The sequence below is a fragment of the Choloepus didactylus genome, chromosome 20, assembly GCF_015220235.1.
Source record: "Choloepus didactylus isolate mChoDid1 chromosome 20, mChoDid1.pri, whole genome shotgun sequence".
In the NCBI taxonomy this organism is placed as follows: Eukaryota; Metazoa; Chordata; class Mammalia; order Pilosa; family Megalonychidae; genus Choloepus; species Choloepus didactylus.
This window is the reverse complement of record NC_051326.1, coordinates 28,134,282-28,158,356: the sequence shown is the minus strand read 5'-3', so window position 1 is coordinate 28,158,356 and position 24,075 is coordinate 28,134,282. Positions and strand designations below refer to the sequence as shown.

The 24,075-nt window shown below is 52.4% G+C and overlaps 2 protein-coding genes across 2 annotated transcripts in view; one reads left to right on the top strand and one right to left on the bottom strand.

Annotated features, from left to right (window-relative positions):
- The window catches only part of LOXL2 (lysyl oxidase like 2), a 93,858-nt gene extending 79,123 nt beyond the window's left edge, over nucleotides 1-14,735 (top strand). The window contains exons 10-14 of the mRNA XM_037813045.1: nucleotides 407-650; nucleotides 6,949-7,064; nucleotides 8,163-8,299; nucleotides 11,412-11,523; nucleotides 12,287-14,735. Of these exons, the coding sequence (XP_037668973.1) occupies nucleotides 407-650; nucleotides 6,949-7,064; nucleotides 8,163-8,299; nucleotides 11,412-11,523; nucleotides 12,287-12,366 (689 nt within the window). The 3' untranslated portion in view covers nucleotides 12,367-14,735. The remainder of the gene's footprint in view (nucleotides 1-406; nucleotides 651-6,948; nucleotides 7,065-8,162; nucleotides 8,300-11,411; nucleotides 11,524-12,286) is intronic.
- Nucleotides 14,285-22,830, bottom strand: R3HCC1 (R3H domain and coiled-coil containing 1). The gene is made up of 9 exons (XM_037812777.1): nucleotides 22,826-22,830; nucleotides 22,343-22,767; nucleotides 21,957-22,083; nucleotides 21,379-21,516; nucleotides 20,026-20,635; nucleotides 18,910-19,082; nucleotides 17,529-17,599; nucleotides 15,984-16,079; nucleotides 14,285-14,590 (listed from the first exon to the last, which is right to left on the bottom strand). Exons 1-9 carry the CDS (start codon nucleotides 22,828-22,830, stop codon nucleotides 14,460-14,462), a joined length of 1,776 nt encoding a protein of 591 aa, XP_037668705.1. The 3' UTR covers nucleotides 14,285-14,459.
- Between the last annotated feature and the right edge of the window lie 1,245 nt (nucleotides 22,831-24,075).

Genomic DNA, 24,075 nt, shown 5'->3' with positions numbered 1-24,075 from the left:
AAGTGTATTTATGTAATTCCCGGAAGAATCAGACCCAGGTCTTATCAGTGTCTCTCTCTGGGTAGCACAGTTCTGTCGTTGTCATTGTTGTTTTTACTTTTTATTATGGAAGATTTCAAGCCAACTAAAAGTAGAGAGAATAATATAATGAGCCCTCCTATATCCCTCACCCAAATTCAACAATTGTCAACATTTTGCCAATCTGTACTGTTAAATTGAAGAAGTGTCATTAAAAGGAAGGAGTAATTTGGGGTAGGGTTAGCAAAGAAGGTGACCTTGAGGAGATTTTGAGCCAGTCCGAGAAGGTAGTAGTAAGCAGGGGTAGGGGTTTTGTCCCAGCCCAGAAGTGAAGTGCTCAGGGCAGAGTCTCTTGGCTTGTTTGAATGCCGTATCTGCCCCTCCCCAGCCGCCCCTGACCTGGTCCTCAGTGCGGAGATTGTCCAGCAGAGCACCTACCTGGAAGACCGGCCCATGTTCATGCTGCAGTGTGCCATGGAGGAGAACTGCCTCTCGGCCTCGGCCGCCAAGACCGACCCCACCACGGGCTACCGCCGGCTTCTGCGCTTCTCCTCCCAGATCCACAACAACGGCCAATCTGACTTCCGACCCAAGAACGGCCGCCATGCTTGGATCTGGCACGACTGCCACAGGTAAGCCTCCCTCGACTGCCGCCAAGCTGCCCCTGCACGACACACAGCAGAGCCACCGAAGGGGGACTCAGAATCCCCAGGGTCACTCGGAGAGAGTCAAGAGGCCACAGTCCAGGGGGAATGGTTTTCCCAAGTTGGAGTGAGTCGAGTCTGCCACGCTGGACTTCCACATTTACCGAGGCCATTCTCCACCCCCAACTCCCCTGGCCCACCTCACCTGCCCTGAGCCCTGCTCTCTGTCTTGCCTCCAATACCTCTTACATCAGGAGAAAGACTTTGTTTTGAGTGCACAATGTCCCCTTCCCTGTGCTCAGACAATGGTTTTAGAAGTTGTGCCCCTCTACAAGTTTGTGCTCTGAAGGGTGCTTTGGGGTTCTACAAATGTTTGACTCTGATTTCATTGACAAACATGTATTTCAGTGCTAGTATGTATTTTAAATACCTCTAGGAAGACAATGGGTGTGGAGACAAGAGTGCTAGCCTAGGAGTCAGAAGAACGGGTCTCTAAATCCAGCTGTGCCCCCAGCTGGCTGCGTGAGGGTGGGCCTCGAGTGGCCCTTGCAGCTCTGTCAGTGTGTGCATCTGATCCCAGGGCCATGGCCCCTGGGCAAGAACGGGTGGAATCCTAGAGCCAGCCCCAGCTGGGGCCAACAGAAGCCCCCTGCCCATCCCTCTGCCTTCCCTTTATTCCTTTTGCCTTGACTTCTGATCTCATCCAGAACCTGTGGCCCCTGCTTGTTCACTTCCTCTTGCTCAGCCCTGTCGGCAGTGGGAACGGAAGCAAGCATACTATGGAAAAGAAAGTGAGGGAGGCCTCTGCCGTTCAAAGGCAGCAGGAATCCCCTGGAGAGGTCCCCAAAGGTTCACCCAGTGCTTTCCCTCCTGTCTGCCACAGAGAGCCCCTCTGTAAACAAAGCATTGGTGCTGATCCCTGCTTCTAAAAGTGAGGTCCAGAGACTGGCGGCTTTGGCATCACCTGGGAGCCTGAGAAATGCTGAATCCCAGGCTCCACTGCAACCCCAAGGATCAGAACCTGCCTTCCCACTGCATTCCCATGGGATCATCTGCACAAAGCCCAGGTCCAGGTGATCTCCAGGCTCCCTGCCAGCTTTAAAATGTGATCACTGTTAGAAGCAGAGAACTATCATTTATTGACCTCTTTCTAAGTGCCAGGCTCATCTAACCCTCATTTTCATTGGTAAAGAAATGGAGGCTCAGCCTTTATACAGTTTGCCCAAGATAACACAAGAAGTTGCAGAGCCAGGATCCTGACTCAGTCCTGTCTCCGAAGTGTATGCTCTTTCTATTACCTCTGGTGGCTCTTTTTTTTTGTTTTTTTATGTTTTTTAATTCAGTTTTATTGAGATATATTCACATATCATACAGTCATCTGTGGTGTACAATCAGCTGTTCACACAGTACCATCATATAGTTGTGCACTCATCACCCCAATCTATTTTTTTAACATTTTCCTTATACCAGAAAAAGTAAAAATAAGAATAAAAAATAAAAGTAAAAAGGAACACCCAAACCATCCCCCCATCCCACCCTATTTTTCATTTAGTTTTTGTCCCCATTTTTCTACTCATCCATCTATATGCTAGATAAAGGAAGTGTGATCCATAAGGCTTTCACAATCACACTGTCACCCCTTGTAAGCTACATTGTTATACAATCATCTTCAAGAGTCAAGGCTACTAGGTTGCAGTTTGATAGTTTCAGGTATTTACTTCTAGCTATTCCAATGCATTAAAACCTAAAAAGTGTTATCTATATAGTGCATAAGAATGCCCACCAGAGTGACCTTTCGGCTTCATTTGGAATCTCTCAGCCACTAAAACTTTATTTTGTTTCATTTTGCATCCCTCTTTTGGTCAAGAAGATGTTCTCAATCCCATGATGCAGGGTCCAGATTCCTCCCTGGGAGTCATATCCTGCGTTGCCAGGGAGATTTACACCCCTGGGAGTCAGATCCCACATAGAAGGGAGGGCAGTGAGTTCACTCGCCGAGTTGGCTTAGCTAGAGAGAGGGGGGCGGGGCACATCTGAGCAACAAAGAGGTACTCAGGGGGAGACTCTTATGCACAATTATAAGCAGATTCTCTGCTGACTTTTAATCAAAAGTCTCTCAGGCTTCTTTCTCACATCACAATTTATGGCCTCGTCACATTCCAAACAGTTTGGGGGTAGAGTTGTTTAACCTGTTTAAAAACAAAAGACTGTGATATAATTTAGGGGTGCTGTTTTCCCTTTCTAATTATTATCTGAATTCTCTGAAAGCCCTCATTAGCCAAAGAAATTTTGGTCCTTCTATAGAAGCATGTCAATCTAATTCAGGGTATAAGCCAAAGGGTAGAATTAAAGCCATGACAATGCTGGTGCCTGATGTCCCTCGGAGGCTGTGCGGGTGGAAGCCCTGGGCCTGCAGGGGCTGCCACTGCCTGTGGGTCTGTAAGTAGACGGTAATTGCATCTGTGCCCTGCATGTGGCAGCCCACCCACAGGTGACGTGGTAGGAATCTGTGTGGCATGTACTTCTCTCCAAGGAATCTGTCTCGTCTCTGAGAATAGTCACGTGGCGACATCACTGAAGTGTTGCTTCTTGGGGTCTCTGATCTCTGACATCACCCCCAACCCCTTCCCTCCATCCTTTCCCTGTGGTCTATTTTATTTCTTTGCTCACAGATGTTCTAGTCGACAGTTCGGGAGGGATGGGTGGGAAGGAAGCTGCTGGCTAAAAGCAGATGTCCCTTCAAGCCTCTCCTCCTGGTCCCTCCACTGAGAACCTGGGACCCTGAGCTTCAAGGATCAGAGCAGGGCTCCAGGTGCCTTCTTCAGGCTCTGGGGAGGACCTTTCAACAGGGCTCCTGGCCCCAAACCTCCGCTGGGTCTCTTTGGATGTATGAGAAAAGCTGGCCCTTCCTTCCCTCAAAAAAATATTTGTAGAAGACTCTACATATTGTTTCAGCAGATTCATAGACATCCAAAGCCCACCTGGGGATCCCAGACTCAGAACCCCTGCCTCAAATTAGTGAGTGTGGAAAACAGTCATTCGCAATTTAATTGAAGCTACAACAAAGTACAGAGTTAGGTTCTTTGAAAGTCCTAAGATGAAAGACAAAGATTAGACACCTACCCACCACCTCAAGAGTTTCCCAGCTGACCAGAAAAAGAGGAAACATCTTCAGGGTCTCTCATTTGCACTCTGGCCTGTGGTTGATGAGCTCAATGAGGTCCTTCCTTGATGAGATCCACTCGCAGGTAGTGGGGCCACACCTGCTTAACTGGTGTCTAACGTCACGGCCTTTGATGGGGCCTTTGATGGGGCCAGATCTACCCAGGGTCTGGAGCTGCCCTGCCCTTAGTGGATCTCCATCTCCGCTGTGCCTGAAGGGCTCCAAAGGCTCGGCCTTCACCCTGGGGAGGCCCTTGCAGACGAAGGAAGCTGGTGAAGTGGGGAGATGGAGGTTCTAGCACAGGGGTTACAGCCCTCCCAGTCTCTCTCAGGGGAAAAGATGAGGACCCTGCTGCAGAAGCAAGACTTCTGCTTGCTCCACCCTGACTTTTCCATGTGCTCAGCAACCCCTGCAGGAGCCAAGCCCTGCAGCTGGGATATGGGCCAATCTGTTAGCCAATTTGAGGCCCTCATCCCATTAAGGGGCTTTGTTCCTCCCAGGGGACTGCCTAGCACATGGGGGTGTCAGGATGGAGCAATCAGAAGGCCTTCTGCCCTCTGTGCAGCACCTCCTCAGACTGGAAAACATCCTCAGTGTTCTCTGCAATGAGCTCAGGAAGTCAGGAGCATTGCCCAGCCTCCGCGGAGCCCCTGGCCAGGACTGTCCGTTTTGGAGGCACTAGGGATATGTGGCAGGACAGGAAAAAATGCAGATGGAGAAACATCTCATCTACAATTTGCATTGGTTCTTTGGTTGAAAGTTTCATTTAGGCCCCCCAAAGACCTAGAATAACAAAGAACACACCCAATCTTCCCATCTTTTTCTGAACTAGCTTTTGTTGCAGTTCAACTAGTTCTATCTCTTAGAATAAAGAGTTCTGTGATCTTATGGTTTAAGCCCATCTTCCATTTTCCTAGATTAGAATGACGTACATCAAGTGTCAGGTGATTCTCCTTTTTGGGTTCTGGAATTTCTTTCCAAGTCTGTGTTTCCGTCTCTCTACCCCATGGATCGGGCTTCCTTTTAGACTTTCAAAGGTCAGGACACCCAGCCTGGAAAGAGAAAGCATGTCTTCATCAGCAGCACACTCCTTCCCATCTGACAAGCACTCCGGGTCTGGATTTCTGGAGTCGGGAGTATGCGGGGGGAGGCGGGAGGAGGTGCAGGCAGCCCTTCAGGCCCCTCCATGCAGCCAACTGGAAGCAAGACATGGCCCAGGGATGATGTCCTCAGGCCTGAGAGGAAAGCAGAGGGCTCCAGGACAGAAGCTAGCTAACACTGGGAGGCTCCGAAACTGGCAGTTTCCCTCCCAGGGTTCGCAGGAGGAAAAACTGAAGAGCTCTGGAAGAATCTTAAATCAAGTCTGCAGGAAGCAGCAGGACTCGGACAAGGTCAGCCTTGCAACAGTCCATTTGGGGGCTCCGTCTGAATTCTGTTTAGACAACGAAACATAAACCTATTTCTCTTCACTCTTTGCAGTCAGTAAACATGGAAACATAAGCTCCTCTCCAAACGGCACGGACATATTTTAGGCAGTGAGTCAGACCTCATGTCTCATCATGCTTCTTCCAGAAGCCAAAATAGACTCCCTCAAAGTCATCGCCTCGACGGCCACAAAATGCCTCCTTGTGAATATTCTCACCAGGCCCCTGGCTCAGCACCATTTTGCCCAGAAACATGAATGACCTGGGGAAAGTCCAAAGCTGGTGTTATTTTTAACACAAGCAAACATAGGAGGAAAGGAAAAAGAGCCTCTAATCCCCTCTCGGAAAGCCCATGCTTTCTGTACCCCTCTTCCGCCAGCTCCCGGCCACAGGAGGAAGCCAGGGTGGGCCTGGCAGTAGCGGCGGAGTCATGGGAGTAATGGGAACGTTGACAGCCACCAAACACGCTCCCTGTGACAAGCCCTGTGTTGGGTCTTGTATGTGATTGATCTTACTCGATTCTTACCCTGCCCCAAAGAGTGGGTAACATTATTATTCCTGCCCCCTGAGGAGGGGAAATAAAGCAAGTGTCTCTCAGTCCCCAGGCCTTGGGACCTTGTTCTTTAGTTTTTCCCAGTTTTTCAAGTGTCCCTGTAATGACAGAGACAAGCATGTTTGCAGAGTTGCAGATGCTGGTGACACACACGTTGCAGCTTAGGATGGGACTAAAGAAAGCCCCCTTCCTCCAGCCCGGGCCTGCCCTGACCCAGCCATGGTTCAGGAAGTCCCCACAGCAGAACTCAGCTGCCAGGGCTTCCCCTTGTTTATTCTGAACAGAGATTCTACATCTGTTCTCGATGTCATGTAAACTCTCAGCTCGCTGAAGAGTGGCCAGGGTGCCCCGCTTCTCCCATCTCACGCTGGCGCTTTGTGTCTCTCCCCGAGAATGACGCACTGCACCGTCGAGGGCTTTTTCCCCCTCTGTATTTTATTTGCTGAATGCAAGGAACAGACTTCCTGCTGCTCGGCTGGCTCTTCTCAGCTGCTGGGGCGACCCCCACGTTCCAGGGTCCAGGAGGTGACGCTGCAGCCCATTCAGGGCAGCTAAGGCCCCCCGTGGTTGGCCTGGAAGCATCCACTTCTTGGAGTCACTGGTGTATGTGTGTCTCATGCCCTGGTTATTCCCATTTTTTCTTCCTTGTCTCTCCCCCTTACTCTACTTACCCCCCTCCTTTTTGTTCTCTCCCCTCCTACCACTTTTAAACTTTTATAAAAAGACTTGAAACTTTGATTTTTATTTAGTCTGGAGAAAGTGCACTAAGTAGAAATGGGTTGTGAGTCCCACATTACAGTTAATGAGGGTCCCTGTTTATTAAAAAATAAGAGCTTAATTTATTGAGCATATTGTATGCCAGGCCCTGTGCTATCCATCTTACCTCCTAATACCCTCAGCACCCCGTGAATTACACTCATCTTTATTCCCAGTTGTCTGACTCCAGCACCCATTCTCTTAAGCGCCACGTTTCCCAGCATCCGCTTCTCCCCGTCCCTCATGCTCTCGTTCCCAGTCCTCTCGCTCCCGGTCACTCCTTTGGACCCTGTTGTTATAGGTCCTCCCGGGGGTAAGGGACCAGCTAGGCAGTTGCTTGAACACAGTGGTAGCTCCAGAAACTGACCTTGCAGGCCCTTTCTCTCCCAGGCACTACCACAGCATGGAGGTGTTCACCTACTACGACCTGCTGAACCTCAATGGCACCAAGGTGGCAGAGGGCCACAAGGCCAGCTTCTGCCTGGAGGACACGGAATGTGAAGGAGGTATCCTGTGGCCAGGGATGGGGTGGGAGGTGTTACAGGCTCACATGTAGAGGGAAGGATCTCTAAGGTCCTTCATGGCCATGGCTTGGGGCTGGGGGATGTGGGCAAGACCCAGTTATAAAAGGCACCCGCATCCCCCAGGGCTGAACTGGGAGGTCCACACAGTCTCCAGGGTAAGGTCCAAACCCTCTAGCCTGACACCCATACCCCACACGGTCTGGCTGCCACAAACCTTTCTTCCTATAAATCACAACGCCAATTGACCCGTACCCTACCTGACTCTTACCCTTGAAGTCCAAGCTCAGGAGACCCCTAGACTCTCTCGGACTCCCCCAGGCAGAGGCAGCACCCTGTTCTCCCCTGCTCCCCCTAGCTCAAGCCATAGCTGCACCGGAATGACCTGTTTGCACATCTGTGTCCTGACACGACTGTGGGCTCTCCCGGCAGACACGCTGGTTCCGCTTGGTCTAGCCAGTGCCTAGAAGAGTGCCCCAACATGGTAGCCACTCGGCTGGTCATTCACTGACGTGGCCGCAAAATCAAACAGCAAATGGTTTTTGAGCACCTACCATGTGCCAGACAATGCACTGACTCAGTCAGGGTCACAGAGAGAAATCAGACATGAGCCATACCCCAGAGGAGGGAGACAACACCCACATTAAGCGAAATAATTGACACAGAACTTGCCCGGATAAGTATGCAATTAATTCCCAGGCTAATGGCACAGGCTTAAGTGCTGGGATTTCCCAGAAAGGCCGGCGTGGACCAGGGTGGTCAGGGAAGGCTTCACGGAGGAGGGGGACTTGACCTGGGCCAGAAGGGAGGTGTGTGATATGGGCAGGGATGAAGTGGAGAGATTCCATTTGAAGGAGAGCAGATCAGAAACCCACCCGGGGCAGCAATGGGATGCCAAGCCCAGGAGAAGCCGAGGTGGGGAAGAGGGACGCTGTGAACTCGGGGTCGGGGACCAGCACACACACGGCAGGACTGCCAGGCCCTTTGTGAGAAGATGGTATATAAAGGGCAGAGGAAGGGGCTTCGCACAGAGGGGCCATGGGCAGTTGGTGACAGGACTTGCCTTCTGCCCCGCCCCCACAGACATCCAGAAGAATTACGAGTGTGCCAACTTCGGTGAGCAGGGCATCACCATGGGCTGCTGGGACGTATACCGCCACGACATCGACTGCCAGTGGGTCGACATCACCGACGTGCCTCCTGGAGAGTACCTGTTCCAGGTGAGGGGAGGGGGAAGGTGGGGGAATGGTGGAGTCCAGGCCAGCGAAGTGCAGGATCCTCCCCCAAAGGCCATAAAGGGTTGGTCAGGGAACCTGAGTGTGTGAGGCCTGAGGGGTGTGAGAAATAGGGAGTGGGGACCAGAGATGCCTAAGACTTTCACATTCATTCAGTTAACACCTGGTGTTTGCAGATCAAAATGCATCTGCAAGCCAGGTTGGTCCTCAGGTCAGGGATTTGTCCCACGACTCTGAGGCAACTCACAACTTTTACTCAGCTACATTCTCATCCCAACCCCAGTTTCTTCCAGTGCCCTCACTCGGCCTTGGGTCTGTGCGGTCAAGGCTGAAAGCAGTGACAAGCCATGCACCATCAAGAGTGTCCATGACTTACCTCTCGCAGAAATATTTGCCTCATAAAGGAGGATCTGTGAGAGGGTGATCTTTGCTTCAAAGAATCAGATCTATAATGGTGGAATATCAAACACCAGGGACAGCCTATCCAAGTGTTTATTTTCATGGCTGCTTCCCAGGGGCTCCACATACTCTGCGGGGGTGGAAGGCCAGGCCTGGGGAGCAAACTCGCCTCCCCACCTTCCTGCAAACAGCCGCTAGATCCTTCCAGGGCACTAACTGGTGGGAGCTGCACTGAAGGGAGACAAGGGGCTGCGTATTCTCTGTGTCCTCCTTCTGGGGCATGAGTGAGATTCTGCCTGCCAGTGGCTCCGTTTTGCCCTCTTATTCTCTCCCACATCCCTGCCCATCTTGCTTTCAAGCTGGCCCAGTTGGGTGGCCAAATGGATGACCAGAAACGTGTCATTCTGCCTTGAAAGCTTTCCCGAGGGGGGACTCAGACAGCTCAGGGCTGGTCCCTGGTCCCCAGGCAGCACCTGCAGAGAAATGACCGCAGACAGACGTTGAAAGATTTCCTGGGCAATTTCAGAGGCTGGAAATCAGACAGCCAAGCCCTTTTCCACCCACAGCCCAGAACCACAGACCTGGAGAGGCCCAAAGAGCAGTGTGCACTTTATTTAAAAAATGAATATCTGTGTCTGTGAACATGTATTCAGTGCGTGATGGCTCGTGTTTGAGGTTTGCATCACTTTGATGGGCGAATCTGTATCATTGTGTATTCTGTCAAGTGCCAGCTATTTAATGATGTATTGAATATTTATATGATGTGCCAGGCACTGCCTGAGCCCCACAAACGTATTCTCCTTTAATCTTCCATTTAAAATGGCATTACTCATGTCCTTATTTTCTAGCCAATGAAACCAGGCCACATCAACTCTAGATTCTGTTCCTGACCCCTAAACTGTACAATCAGCAAATTAACTCATTAGGGGCATGTTAATGCCTCTGATTAATCTAAAATAATATTTCCCTTGAGATAGACACAGCCCTTTAGATGTGTGAAAGCCCTGGCCTGGAAATCCCCTGGCCCCATCCCTTCCCATGTGAACCCAACCCCCCACCTTCATTACGGAGGACTGAGCCTGGCCAAGGAGGAAGTGGCACTCAACGCAGAGAGGCCTGGTGAGCAGTGTCTCAGAGGCAGGGCTCAATTTGTTACTAGGCTCCTGGTGACCCTTTTTGAATCCTCTTTCTCGTTTCCTGGATTCACAGCAGATTTTTCTTCTGAGAAACCAAAGCAATTTTCTTCAGATCCTCATGAGAATTAGGACCATAAGAGTTGAATGGCATTGTGGAGGCCATCTTTCAGCCCCCCACCCCAAAATGGGCCAAGCTGGCCCCGATAGCCCTGATGCAATTCCTCGTTGTGCCACCACCCTGTGGCTGCACTGCCGGGCAGCCTGGATGGGGTCCGCAGTGGCACGGCCATCCACACCACTCAGGGAGGCAGAGCCTCGTGTGCAAGTGCCTTCAGGAGACCTCTGGGTGGGAAGTTTGTTTGCCCTGTGCTGTGTGCCATGCACGGGCAGGGGATCGCCAGGGTCATTGGGTAGAAAAGAGATCAAAGAAAAGGAAGGCTACCCCAGAGCAGTCATTTACCTTCCGTGGCTGAATTGCGGGGGACAAATGGGACAGAGCCCCTCAGATCAGGACCCCAAAATGGCCCTCACTGTGCCAGGAAACAGGACCAGAGGTTCTGCTGGCCTCAGTTTCCCACAACATATCTTTGGGCAGGTCCAGCCTGCCTGCCTATCTGAAGGAAAAGTCCTGTAGGCCACTAAACCTAAAGAACATTCCATAATCAGCAGCTCGTGCTTGCTCGGAGGGAAGGCCTGTCATTGTGTCCTCCACACCATGGTCCACAGCCCCAGTTACAGCTTTTGTCTCTTGACCCCTCTCCTCCCTTCCCTTTCTCTTTTCTTCCACGTTCCTCACCCCAAATCTCCTCTCATCGGGCCCCTCACAGAAACCCTCTCACAGTGATGACCCCGTCTGCTCCTGCTCCTTTGGCCATGACCTTCTAGTTGGGGAGAGGCGGAGGAAGGGGGTGCAAGGGGGGTCTAGTCTCCACAGCAGTCCAGAGCCCCAGGGCCTAGAGTGGCAGAGCAGGAAGGGGACTTGGAGATCACCCGGTCCAGCCCATCCTATCTCAGAGGAAGCACCGAGGCCCAGAGAGAGGGCGAAGCCTGTCCAGTGTCACACGGTGGGGACAGGCATCCAGGCTCCCAACCCCCCAGGGCAGCCCTTCCTGTCTTTCACACTGCAGGCTGTTGTCCCCACCCATCTCTAGCACCTCCCAGCCACCAGCTCCCTTCTAGCTCTCTTCCACATCTTCCCCAGACCCCAACTCTTGCCTCTCTACCACCTTCAAGCTTCCTGGAGCACCCAGGAGAGGGTAACACCCTTTTTTACGGCCTACTCTTGGAGGGCATGTGTGTGGATTACACTGGGACAGACAGTGGTATGCGGAGTTCTCACCCCTGCAGGCCATGCTCCTATCTGCCTCCCCCAAGGACTTTCCTGGGACCCACAGGCTCCCGCTGGCCCACCTTGCCCTTGGATTACAGCATCTGCCATGCCCCCTCTCACGATTCCACCCTGGCTCTGGAGGCCGGGCCGCTGTCTTGCAGAGACCCTGGGCCCGGGGAGGAGGACAGCTGAGGAGGACGTCAGCAGGCCCTCTGACTTGACTCTTCCCCAGGTTGTCATCAACCCCAACTACGAGGTTGCGGAATCTGATTACACCAACAACATCATGAAGTGCAGGACCCGCTACGATGGCCACCGCATCTGGATGTACAACTGCCACATAGGTAAGGCCCTGGGTCCTGCGGGGGGAGCTCCTCCAGCCTCCTCAGGCCTACAGCCCCCTCCCCACAGCCCACCCTCCAGGGAACAGGCAAGAGATGCCCAACTTTCTCAAGGAACCAGAGGCAACCTCAAAATTTGGGTAAAGAACTTGGGGAATGGAGCCAGCACCACATTTCCACATGCAGGAAGGAAGCCGTAGATAGAAAAGGCCTGGATGGAGACTGAGTTTTCACTCCCAGCTCTGGCCAGGAAAGAGGGCAGAACCGAATCAGGCCAGCCCTGTGCAGACCCCAAAGCTACTTCAGGGCTGGAGCTGAGGCCACCAACTCATGATGCTTGTGACCTCAAAAATGTGGGCATCAGCAGTTTGTGGGCTCCGTGTGTCAGGTATTACTCTGTCGAGAACTGGAGGTTAGTGAACCATTGTTACTTCTAGTTTCTAATAAGGAAACATTTTCCTTGGATTATATGACTTGGGGGACAAAAGGGACAGCAGAGCTTTCCCAGGAAAGCTTCTGTAGGAAAAGTGATGGGTCTCACTCTTGGTGAAGGTCAAAATACAAGTACTACATTCATTCACTCATTCATTCATTCACTCGGCTTCTACAGAGCACCTGTTATGTGCCCAGTCCTAGAGCTCCCAGTCCTTGCCCTAGTCCCAGAGGAAGCCCCCTGGAGATTGGGGGCTTGAGAGCTCCCTGGAGCCAATTGCTCTGGCTTGGGCCAAGTTTGCCAAACTCTCTTTCCCTGATTCCCACCCTTTAGGTGGTTCCTTCAGTGAAGAGACTGAAAAGAAGTTTGAACACTTCAGTGGACTCATAACTAACCAGCTCTCCAAGCGTTAAGGAAGCAGATGTGGCCACCTCCTGTCTTTGGGCCATGCCACATCTTTCCTGGAATTTTCCCTCAATAACTGCCACACTTCCTTGCCTTCCTCTCCACTCCTCGCCATGCTCTCCGTTCAGCCCAGCCCTCCTCCCCTTCTCAACCCCCTGCAGGAGGGAGGGGATGCTCCTGACATTTGCTGGATGCTGCTGCCTGACGTCTGGAGCCTGGGAAGGCCCGTGGGGGCCAGGGCGAGGGCTGGGCCTGGGGCTCATCCACTGGGCCGTGGGGGCAGCGCCACACCGCGCCAAGAGCCAGACTTGTCCAGGACCTCAGGTGCACAGGTTCAGCCCTTGACTCCGGTTGTCATCAGCTTGTCCTGTCCAAGCCACAGTCCATCCAAGTCTGACCCCACCCAGTTCACCACAGATCATGTCTATGGGACCATTTTCTTCTCAGTTTATATGTGGGCAAATTTGGGCTCATCAACCCAGAAGTGGTCAGGCTGAATCCCATTTCTCTTCCTCTTTTCCAGCAAACTTGAATATGTAGACCTTTCTTCCAACTCAACAAACTGCCTCTACTCTAGTCTATTATATTCACATATATAAAGAACACTGCCACCTTTCCGATTAGGTGAGGTCAGTGTTGGTGCTTCTGCCCCACCCCCTCTTTTTCAAAGATACCATTATGATTATATTTTCACAGACTCTGAAATACAAAGTAATTTAGTGGCATTTAATATTGGGCATCCGGGCCTTTGAAAGAACAGCTCCAAAGAAAACCCACCCACCTGTGTGTCTCACCTTTTTGTTGTTCCAATTCTGTGGGTAACTGATTCAGTGGTGCTATAACCAGGGTCCTGGGTGATGAGGACACTCCCCAGACGCCATGTACCATCACCAACACTTAAATGTACTTGAAACGTCAAATGAAAGATTTATGATATGCATCTTGTGTTTCATTTGCGCCACGCCACCCAGCCCCTGAGCAGCTGGGTTTCTTTTTTTAGTCAGCAACAACGAAGGTTCAGCTCAAATCCACCAGCTTAAGGTTCCGCCCCTGCAGAGATGGGTTCCTAATGCCCTTCCAGTCCTGTGTGGCCGCAGAAGGCCTTGTTCAGTACAGACCACAAAAGGGAGCAGCTCCTGCCTTCTGAGAGTCTAAGGACATCAGAGAAAAACAGCAGAAATACAATGGCAATAACTTTCCTTGAACTGCTGTTGTGTTTATGGAAATTTGTTGGGGGTGGACGGGGAACAATAGCATGTGAGGACCAGATGGACATCTACATTTAAGCAGTCACTAGATTCCCCAAGGACAGTGCTGGACCTTGCCTCTAAGGAAGCCAGTGGTGACACAGAATATGTGTGTCAGCAGAGCAGGGGCTCAGAGGTCTTCAGGCAGTGGCAGGGCCAGAGCCAGTCATTCTCTCACCCTGATACCAGAGTACACACTTGTGTCAAGAGCATGCCAGGGCCCCAAAATCAGAGGGGTCCACATGACCCCAAAGCACCAGTTAGAGTCACCTTGGCATTAGGTCTGCCCATACTCGAAGGGACCCTGCCCAGGAGGCAAACTCAGCACGCATTTCACATTTCACCTCTAGGCTCTGTTCCCACTGATTTCTGCAAGGAGCCCTTCTGTCACCTGCACCAGACAAATAACAGGACCAGCCCTTGGCACTGCCATTAGCCCCCAGCTCCTCTGCAGCACAGGATGGAAAGTTGGGGAACCCAACCAGCTGGGGGAGACTGGCAGGTATCACAGAACAGGGGCAACCTCACCCTAATACCTGTACAATGACACACTCTAGGCCCAGCTGGGATCCTCCAGGCCCAGCTCCTTGGGTGCCCAATTTCCAGCAGGCCCAGGCCTAACAAGGGAGATTGGACAGCACCCCCTAGTGTCCACAGCAGACCATCACATTTTGAAGCATTCACATTATAACAAGTTTTATTTTTTCTCAACCTCTCCAACTAGACCAAACTAAAGCCCACCACACTCCACAGCGAAGCTCCCAGCACAGGGCAGCTCTGGCATCTGTACAGGTTTTCTGTGTTGGGGCACCAGGCCTAGGGCCTTGGGTGGGGAGCCAGGCCTGCCGGGGACCTCAGGGCCCTGGCAGCTTCTCCGCCCCAGGCCGCTCTTTCTTTCGGTGTTGGAGCCCCAGGGCCCGGGCCACCAGCCTCCGGGCCACCGCTGTGTTTGTCTGTGGTCTCTCCTTCGCCAGATGCAGGAGCTCTAAAAGGAAAGCACAGCATTGTGCACCTAATTAACAGCACTGAATGGAATATTTGAATGCGGTTAAAAGGGAAAATTTTAGGTTGAATATGTGTTACTAGAATACAATTTAAAAAAAAAAATCCATAGGACTGTACACAAACAGTGAACTCCAAAGCAAACTATGGACTATACTTAATCATACAATTATAAAGATTTCTTTCATCAATAGCAACAAATGTACCACACTAATGCAAGGCATTAATACTAAGGTGGGATATGGGAACTCTGTATTTTATGCATGATTTTTCTGTAAACCCACGTCTCTAATAAAACAATTTAAAAAATAAAAATAATAAAATGAAGCTTAAAAAAAAAAAAAAAAAAGGAAAGGCCCACAGGGTGAGGACTCACACCCAAGGCTCCAGCTGCCTCTGAGCCCAGCTTTAATTCTGCATCTGAGGCTCCGCTCAGCCCACAGGTGCCAGATGCTAGTGAAGGGGGCTCCCTTGGAGGCTCCAGGCCTCACCTGACCTGGGCCCCTGTGGGGTCCTGACCCAATCCTCTCACCTCGCTGCACCCTTGTTTCTCCTTCTGTAAAATGGGGGTGAGCAGGTGTTAACCCTGTCCACCTCCCAGCTCTACATGGAGAGCTCCTTGGGAGGAAACTCACATCAGCATGGGACATCTGGAACTCTCTAACCTACAGACAGGGTATTTTTTGTCCCCCAGAAGCCAGGGACAAAGCAACATTAGCATCCACGAGTGCATGGCTGCCCTCAGCAGGCCTCTTCCCCACCTGGTTTGCCAGTCAGCCACAGAAACCTGGCCTCTGAGAGCCTCTTCCCTGCTCTCTAAAAGGATAAGAGGACAGGGGAAGGAACTAACATTTCATTTGGCACCTCTGTGTGCCCATCACCATTCTAGGCAAGTCTCCTAGATTATTTCACTCAATCCTCCAGGCTATTCTTTATGATCTGGTTATTTTACAGATCAAGAAACCACTCGCAGACGTTAAATGACTTGTTCAAGGTCAACTTAAATAAGTGGCAGAGCCAGGATCACATCCCAGGCTGACCCCAAAGGCCAAGCTCTTTCTATTGCAGATCCGGTTTCCATGGGCCTACGCAGCAAGACCAAGCATCTCCCTAACAACACCCACAAGAGGGTGCGAGTGCTGTGGCAACCCCCCAAAACAGAGCGGCTGTCAGTTACCACCCTGTGATGGGACCCTCACTCCCTAGGCACCCCCCAGTCCTTGGGAATGGGAGGAACGCAGCCCCTCCAGCTGAAGCCCAGGGGTCCTAAAGAGCAGAGAAATGAAGAAGTGGGGAATGAGTCGGAAGGTGAAGACCCCACCCTGCCCAAACTCGCACACACACCCTTCTCACCCAGAAACACATGGCTTCCTTACTTGGCTTCTGCAAGGCTTTGAGCTTTGACTGCTTGGTTCCTTGTGTGAGGGGCCGGATCTTGAGCACTGAGAAATCTCTAGTCAGGGCTTCTGCAGCTATGGAGAGAAAACAGATCTGGAGACATCCTCAGACTCCTGGATGAAGCACCTCTGGCCCCAGGGGCACATGTATCACCCAAACTGATGCTACCCATCAGTGCAGCCCATTCAAGGCTCAGGGACGGGGCTGCTCTGACTCCACTCTGTTGGACAAGAGACAACTGCCACACCCAGCCCTTGCCCTCCAGAGCCCCGCAGGCCTGCGGGAGGGATGCCTGCACTCTCAGACGGAAAACTGCGCAGAACCCAGCTTCCCCACACTCCCGCTGCTGATCGGGGGCTGCCCAGCCAGGCTACAATTCTGACTTCAGGAGAGGCAGGCTCCCTGCCTTCCAGTAAAGCCCAGGATCTTACACCACTCAAGAGCCTCCCAGGGGACCTGCCCTCACCGCCCTGAGTTACACTACGCAGTGAAGCCTTCAGGACCATGGAGCACTTTTACAGCACACGGCAAGTGAGAGACAGAAGGGGTTTCAGGTCCAAAACACCCACTGTTTCACACACGAGTTAACAGGCCAGGGCTTGACAAGTCCACACAGTTTATGGCAGAGCTAAGGGGACAGCCAGGGACCCACCCCTAGCCCAGTGCTCACCAGCTGGCCTCCTGGCCTTCTCTCCCTCCCTCCTTTTCTGCAGGCTCCCTCTCCAGAGCCTGAGCCTCCACCCCACTGCTCCCTAAACGCCAGCCCCCCTCCGTGAAACCTCACGCTCTCCTGAGGACTGAGCCCCCACCAGCCATGGCTGCTCCCGTGTACGGAGGCCATGGTGTGACAAGCCCAGCCAAGTGTGTGTGATGGGAGGGTACTATTCATAAACACACAAAAAATGGCAGTGGTGTGACAGGGGCAATGGACCCTGGCAGCTCAGGAAAGTGGCTGAGGGGAGAAGGAACATAAGTTACAGTTAGGAGACCTGGGTGGTATCCCCAGCTTCCGTTCTGAGAGGTTCTATAACCTTGAACAGACCATTGATATTTTGGGAATCTCAGACCCCTCAGTAAAATGGAAGTAATTTCAGTGAAAGCTGACTCAGAATGCATTAGCTTGCGCATATGAAATTGCCAGTATTTGCATGCTTTTGACCTATAAAAAACAGCCATTTCCTATGATTTATTTTAATATGTGGAAGTACCTAGGCCATGACAAGTGCTTAGCAAATGTCACCTGAATCTGAAATCCTGAAATTGAAGGCACTAACATGAATATGAAAGGCTAAGGATTTATTACTGTGAGCTTCCTGGGACAAGGCCCACTCTGCTCCCTCTCGGATTTCGGGATTGGGCTGGTGGGAGCAGAACCCCAGGAGCCTGCCTGGTCAGCTTAACCTGCACCCTGGAGATGGGCAATCCTCCCCCCAGGGAAACCAAGCCTCCCCGGACTCCAAGGGTCCTTCCCCTCTCAAGGGTGGTCAGAGAAAGGGCTGAGCCCACAGTGCAAGCCCCATTACCTGACTCCAGGCAGGGAAAGATGCCGAGTGCGTGAGTGTCATCCACCCACTGAATCTTGAAACCCTTCTCCCTGTGCCAGGGGAGAGGAGACAGAGTGGTTATGAAAGCAAATGATCAAAGGCCTTTCCTCTTAGAATCCTGGGAGGTGGGAAGTTCCCTTCTACCTCCAGGCTTCAAACACTACAAGCCCAGGACAAGTTCTGGTCTCTTGTGGAGGAGACAACCAGTTGCAGCAGTTTCTCTGAAGACCGTACAATTAGCTTCAGAAAGACAAATGTCACCCGCGTTAATCTGTCAGGTGTGTCCCTGACTCCAAGAACTGAAGCAGCCAGGACTCGAAGGGTTCTTACAGCCCAGTGCCCAGGATGAAGAAGGTTCCCACAGGCACTGTCCCAGCCAGGCCAAGGGCGTGGGCTCCAAGGCCTGAGATGACAGGGTTTATAGGGTGAGGGTGGGGGACGTGGCAGGACCTAAATAAAGTGTAGCAATGTTACTGTTCCCAGTGAACCTTTAATTCTACAGCTCAGGAAGGCACCACCAACTCCATGGCCTGTGAAAGGCAAAAAGCAGTTCTGGGCCTCCCATTCAGCTCCTTTGGGGGCATTGCCCACCCCAGCTGAGGCATCACCAGTGTCCCCAGTCCAGCCACACCTTCAGGGACAGAGAGCAGAACTTCTCAGGTGCCACCCAGCTGGCCTGTCAGCTTTTCTCCCTCAGGCTCAGGGAGGGTAAGGGAAGGCTATTTGAGAAGCAAAGAATCAGAAAAGAGGGCCAAGAAGAAAGGGATTTTAAAAAACTAAGCAAGAAAAGAGAAGGGGAATCAGAGAAAGAAAAACAAGGAAGAAAAATAAAAAAGGAGAAAAGACGAGGAATTTGGAGAAATGGAGAAGGAAAGCCTTTTCTCTCATTATATCCCAACTGGTTCCCATTTCCACCCCGACTCACCCTACTGGGTTGTTCAAGTCCAGTTCACCCCAGAAAAACATTCCTGCAGAGACGGGCCTTGGTCTGCTGGGATGCAGAGCAAAGGCAGGTGAGGGGGCTGCCAGCTGCCCCACGAGCCTGATAGAGGGAACCCCTGGTCCTGGCAGGCATGAGCACACATGGGATAGGGATACACAGCTCTGCACCAGCAGACCAGCTCTGGGGCCTCTGGAATGTGCCTACAACCAAACAATCAGCTCCTCTCCTCCCCACGGTCAGGGCCAGCAACTCCCCGGAGCATAGAGCCCAAAGCAACCACCTCCACCTTCTACCTTTCTAGATCATTAGGCACAGAGAGAGGGACTGGCAAGTGTCCCCAACAACAAAGGGATTTCCTAGACATTAGAAGGCAAACACCCCCTCTCCACCACCCCCCACAACCCCGCCAGCACTCACTGGAACTCAGAAAATGCCGCCAGAAGGTCCTCCGTCTTGAGTGCTGGTTCAAAGTCATAGATCTCCACCACGTGGGCAAAGTCCTTCTCGCCAGGCAGCTCCTCTACAAAGGAGGATGTGTCTACATGGATCTTCTCTACCTGAATCTCCTTTTCAGTCAGGTTGTCTGTTATCTGGGAGAGAACAGACCCTTCAGCAAGGCGAGCTCTGCCTGGTGCAGAGACCACACGCTGAGGGTGCTGCAGGCTCCTCCTGCGGCAGGGAAGAGAGGGTCACGGGGGGCTTTCCCGAGGGCCCTGCCCAGCAGTAATCTGGAGAAGGTGGCAGGATGGCACCCTGGGCTGCAAGAGCAGTAAGTGTGAGTTTTAGGAGAGGTAACTTACTTTTATTGAGTTCTCACTGGGAAATGGGCACTTAAATATATCGTTTTCTATAAACCTGAAAACAACACTCAATAAACCCATTTTAAAGAAGGGGAAACTAAAAGTCAAAAAGTTAAGTAATTTTCCCCAAATGACACAGCAAGTAAGAAAAAGAGCTGGGCAAGTCCAGAGCCTTCCTTCCCTGTTAGTGATATGATATTAAACAAGACTTTCTGGTCTTCACTCCTCATCTATAAAACAAGGAAAGGTGCCCGCCTTCCCAACCCAAGGCCAAAGCCAGTCTCAGGAGCAGACACACAGTTCCGTGGTTGTAACACAAACCTTCCGATATAATAGTAATTTTCATGACCACCATCTGTAGTGTTACAACGCATTTCCACTTCCACTATGTTACCTTGTGATGTATCATTATTATCTGCTTTTCTTTCAGATGAAGAAACTGATACTTAGAAAAGCAAACTGACTTGCTCAAGGTCACATTGCTCCTAAATGAGACCCAGCTCCACACCTCCCCTGACAACTCTTCTCTGCCCTGCGAGTCCCAACTCCTTCTGGCACGATCCCTGGGTCCCTCCCCAATCCTTCCTAAAGTACCAATTACCACTACCCCAGCCCTGCCTCATGCACGCCACACAGCCCCCGCCCATCCACACCAGACCCTTGTCCTCGTCCACCCAAAGCTACACCCACCTCACTTCCGCCCTCCCTTTTCCGGGCTTAAGAGCCTCATCACCTCCTGCAGCAGCTCATTGTAATCGTCCTCAGAACAGCCGCCACGCTCCACCTCCTCCGCCTCTTCCACCTCTTCCTCTTCTTCCTCCTTTGCTGCTGTGCCCTTCTTCAGCTGACTCCCATTCCCCTCTTCCAAGTTCAGCTGCAGGCTGGACACAAGCTGCTGGGCCATCTCCAACCTGTGTCCCGCCCCTGAGTGGCTCTCGGGTCCTGGGGACTCAGTGCCCGCTGGCTCCCGCAGTGGCTCATTCTCACAACTTTGGCCCCAGCCCTTTAGGTCCTCCGTTGCCTGAGGCATCGATCTGGGGGGTCCCTGATCAGGGTCAGGGTCTCCAGTGTCAACATCTCCAGACTCTTCTGGGACCCCGCCAGCCACAGCCTCTCCCTTGAACCCGGGAGCCGGGGTTGGTGCCTCTTCTCCTTGCCTGCACAACACCCGGGGCCCATACAAAACCTGGTCTGGCTTGTGTCCACGATGCCAGCGGCCGGCCCTCGCCCCCCGGGGACCAGCGGCTGTTCCCTGGTTTGAGCTGCGCCGAGGACCACGGTACTTGCCAGGGTGGGAGGCAGGAGGGTGGCAGGGGCCAGAGAGGCCATCTGAACTGGGCAACCTGGAGCAGGAACAGGAGGAAAAAATCAGTGGCGTTTAAGCCCAAAGGAAAATGGTTTACAGGAGCCAACCCTCATTTAGGCATAAGGCTCTCAAATCAGCATCACACCAAATCCAAAGCCAACATGATCCATGAAATTCTCAGGAAGGCATTGTGTTGGAGGCTGGAATACCATCTCTCAAGAAGTCAAAAGAGTCAGTTCTCCCCCCAGTGTTATGAACCAAATTAGAGATAGCTGGATCTTTGGTTAGGCACCAGGCAAGGTAAATCTTTGCACTTGGTAAATGTATGTTAGCAGAAAAGTATGTAACTTTATGCACTAGGATCATAGTTATTATGAGAGTGAGCTCGTCCTGAGAGATGCATGGAAAGAGAGACGCTCAAAGCATCGTTGGATTTGCTTCTGTTTCCTGGTCTCTCTGGGGCACAAGCTCATCGGGAGGAACTGTTTGGCAGACTCACCCTCACGACTTAGAACACTGTCTCTCTCTTTCTTTTTCTGCCCAAGAGCATAGATCAATTTGCATAAGTGAATTCCACAAAAATGCATGTCACCTCCACTGCTGAAGCAAAGGGCAGCACTAAATTTAAGCAAGTGAGGCTGGGGATAGAGGCAGCAGCCGGGGGGTCCCCAGCTCTGGCTCCCTGGGAGCCAACAAGCGTTGCCCTCCCAGGGGCTGACCAGCTGACCCAACCACCCACAATGAACCGGGAAGGACCCTCCAAGGCAGCAGGATACAGACCTGATGTCCAAGTGACAGACGACCGTCCTCCTCCTCCAGCCCTCCCCAACAGAGAAGCTGCTCAAGAGATCAAAATTCTCTGCTGTTCTATGGATCAAGTACCGGAGGCGACTGGAGAGTGGGGGGAAAAGAAGCACCCTAGGAAGGGACCGGAAGGAATGCTGAGCCGGGGCGCCAGGTCCACTCACCGGGGCCTGACCCGTTCCAGGTCCACTGCCAGCTTAAAGGTGGCTTAGCACGAGGCTCCCTCTGCCCCCCCTTGGACCCCAGTCAGACTGCAAAGAACTGAGCATAGAGATTTTCACAGCAAGGATTCACAGGGATTCATCCCCAGTCCTGCTTGGCCCCCTCAGTCTCCAGGTGCTGCTCAGAATTACAAAGAAAAGATGCCACTGGGAGAGACTAAGGAATATATATTATTAAGACTAAAGGTCAAAGTCTGAGCCAGCTGCAGTTCAGTTCCTTGGATGCACCACTAGGGAAGAGGCCATGGGTGGCTCTGGGCAAACCCTGCCCTTTCTAGGAGCAAAGTGGGCACAGGCAGCTGCAGCTCCTCCACTGCCCTCACCCCAGCTTACTTTGACAGCTGCTTCTGAAGCAAGAAGCGGTCCAGCTCCTCCTGAATCCGGTGGACAAAGTCATTTTCAGCTGAGGAGAGGAAGACACCATCCAAGCAGAGAAGGGCCAGGGTGACGGTGGGAGAGCCTGCGGGGAAGATGGGCGGGGCCCGGGGTAAGAGCACAGATCCTGGCTGGGCCCCGCACACACACCCCGCAAAGTCAGTGGTGAAAGGGCCTTTGAGACCATCTGGTCCAACGTCTCTCCTTTTACTGCGGAGGAAACAGGCTTAGAGGAGGGGAAGTGACGTGCCCACAGTTCCCCAGGCAAGTCGAAAGAAGAGAAAGGGAGGGGTCGCCTCTTTCTACTGCACCACTAAGTTTAATGCCAAGGGATGGCGGCGTACCCCGCGCTTCTCTCGCTTTCGCAGGGGCCTCCTCGGCCAGCCCCGTCGCTTGGGCGGCTGCAGGGAGGGACCCGGAGTCCCGGCGGGTCGACGCCGGCGCCCTCGGGAAAGCGGGAGGATCGGGCGGCGGCGGGACTGGGTCCCCGGTGGGGCTGCCTCGGGCCTGCCCCTCGCGGGCCCCGCGCCCTGCACCGAGTGCTGGCGGCCCCGAGAGTGCAGCCCAGTCGCTGCTCTCCGGCCCTGGAGCGAGGGGGGCCCGGGCGCGCGGGGAAGGACCCGGAGGGGGGCGACCCCGCCCAGCGGCCGCACTCACCCGGGTCACAGCGCCGCGTCGCCGCCGCCCCAAGGGTCCCCCGCAGCCTGCGTCCCCCGGCGCCGCGAGGAAAGGCTGGGCCCTCGGCGGAGCCGCAGCGCCCCCGCGCGGCCTGGGGGAGGCCTCGCAGGCGCAGCTTAGAAATCGGATCGCTAATGACTTATCCCCACGACATGGCGTAGGTATTTTATTCATGAGGAAAACTTGACCAGAAAGGTAAAATAACTTGCCCAAAGTTGCACAGGTAGAAATTCTAGATTCTTGCTTTGAGAAGAGACGGATCGGATTCCAAAGTTTCTGCTCCGTAATTTTTGTCTCCATGATAGCGCACTGTGTTCCAGAATGAATTAAGTTCAGCAAACGCTTTTGAGTGGCCACTACATGCCAGGTAGGGGAGGTAACATTTTCTGGACCATTGGGCCCCTCCCTAGGGACATAAGAGGAATAGGGAGGAAGGAAATTTCTGAACACCAAGTATTTCAGCACCTTTTGGCCTTTACTCCCCTTCAGTCTCCCTCATTGACAGAACCTGCAGAGAGCAACCTAACAACAAGGGGTCTTTGACAAGGTGTGCAAGCCTCGTGGGTAACTGGGGCTGGGTGGCCGCTAGCATGGTGATTTTCAGGCCATCAAATTTCACTACTCTGCTCTATCTGGAAATAACTCCATCACCATCTGAAATGACACTTGACATTCTGACCATCAGACAGCCTTTTGGAGGGACTGTTACAATCTAGAAGACCTGTTCCCTGAGAGATGTTAAATGTAAGCCATTGATCATCCTGAACCCAGGAGCTCAGAGCAAAGCAGGGCCCTGAGCTAATAGCTCTGATGGTACAGGGATGGGACTGTCTGGGTGGCCTGCAGTAGGGCATATGGGTGGGTTGGGGGAGGGGGAAATTACGTCCCTGGAAAGGCCAACTGGAAGAAAAGGACTGGGAAAGGAGAAATGAAGAAAAATTAAAATGTATTTTGCTCTCTCACAATTTTTCCCAGAGTATTTCTAAGAAAGCTGGTGGTATTATACCACATTTACAAAAACTATCTCCCCAGATAACCACCAAAAAGATTAAAAAGGATTTAGAATAAAGACAAAACCAAGTTCAGAGAGAACTCAGGGAGCCAAGTGACGGGTCTCCTTTTGGAGCATGGTTTTAGAGGAGATTCTGAAGACCTGATGGGCCCCCTGTGCCCAGCCTGGGGTCAGAAGACGGGAGGGCAGCAGTCAAGACAGAGAACACTGATCTGGAGTGTAACCCCAGCAGCCCCACCCACACTCCCTGCTTGCTTAATGGACATTGGAGCAGGACTGGAGAGAGTGCCGATGGCCACACGGTGGCGCTGTTTTCTCTGACCAGATTTCCTTGACTGGGAAGTGTGAGATTACGAGGCAACCCCATGTAGCAGCTACGGACCAGCT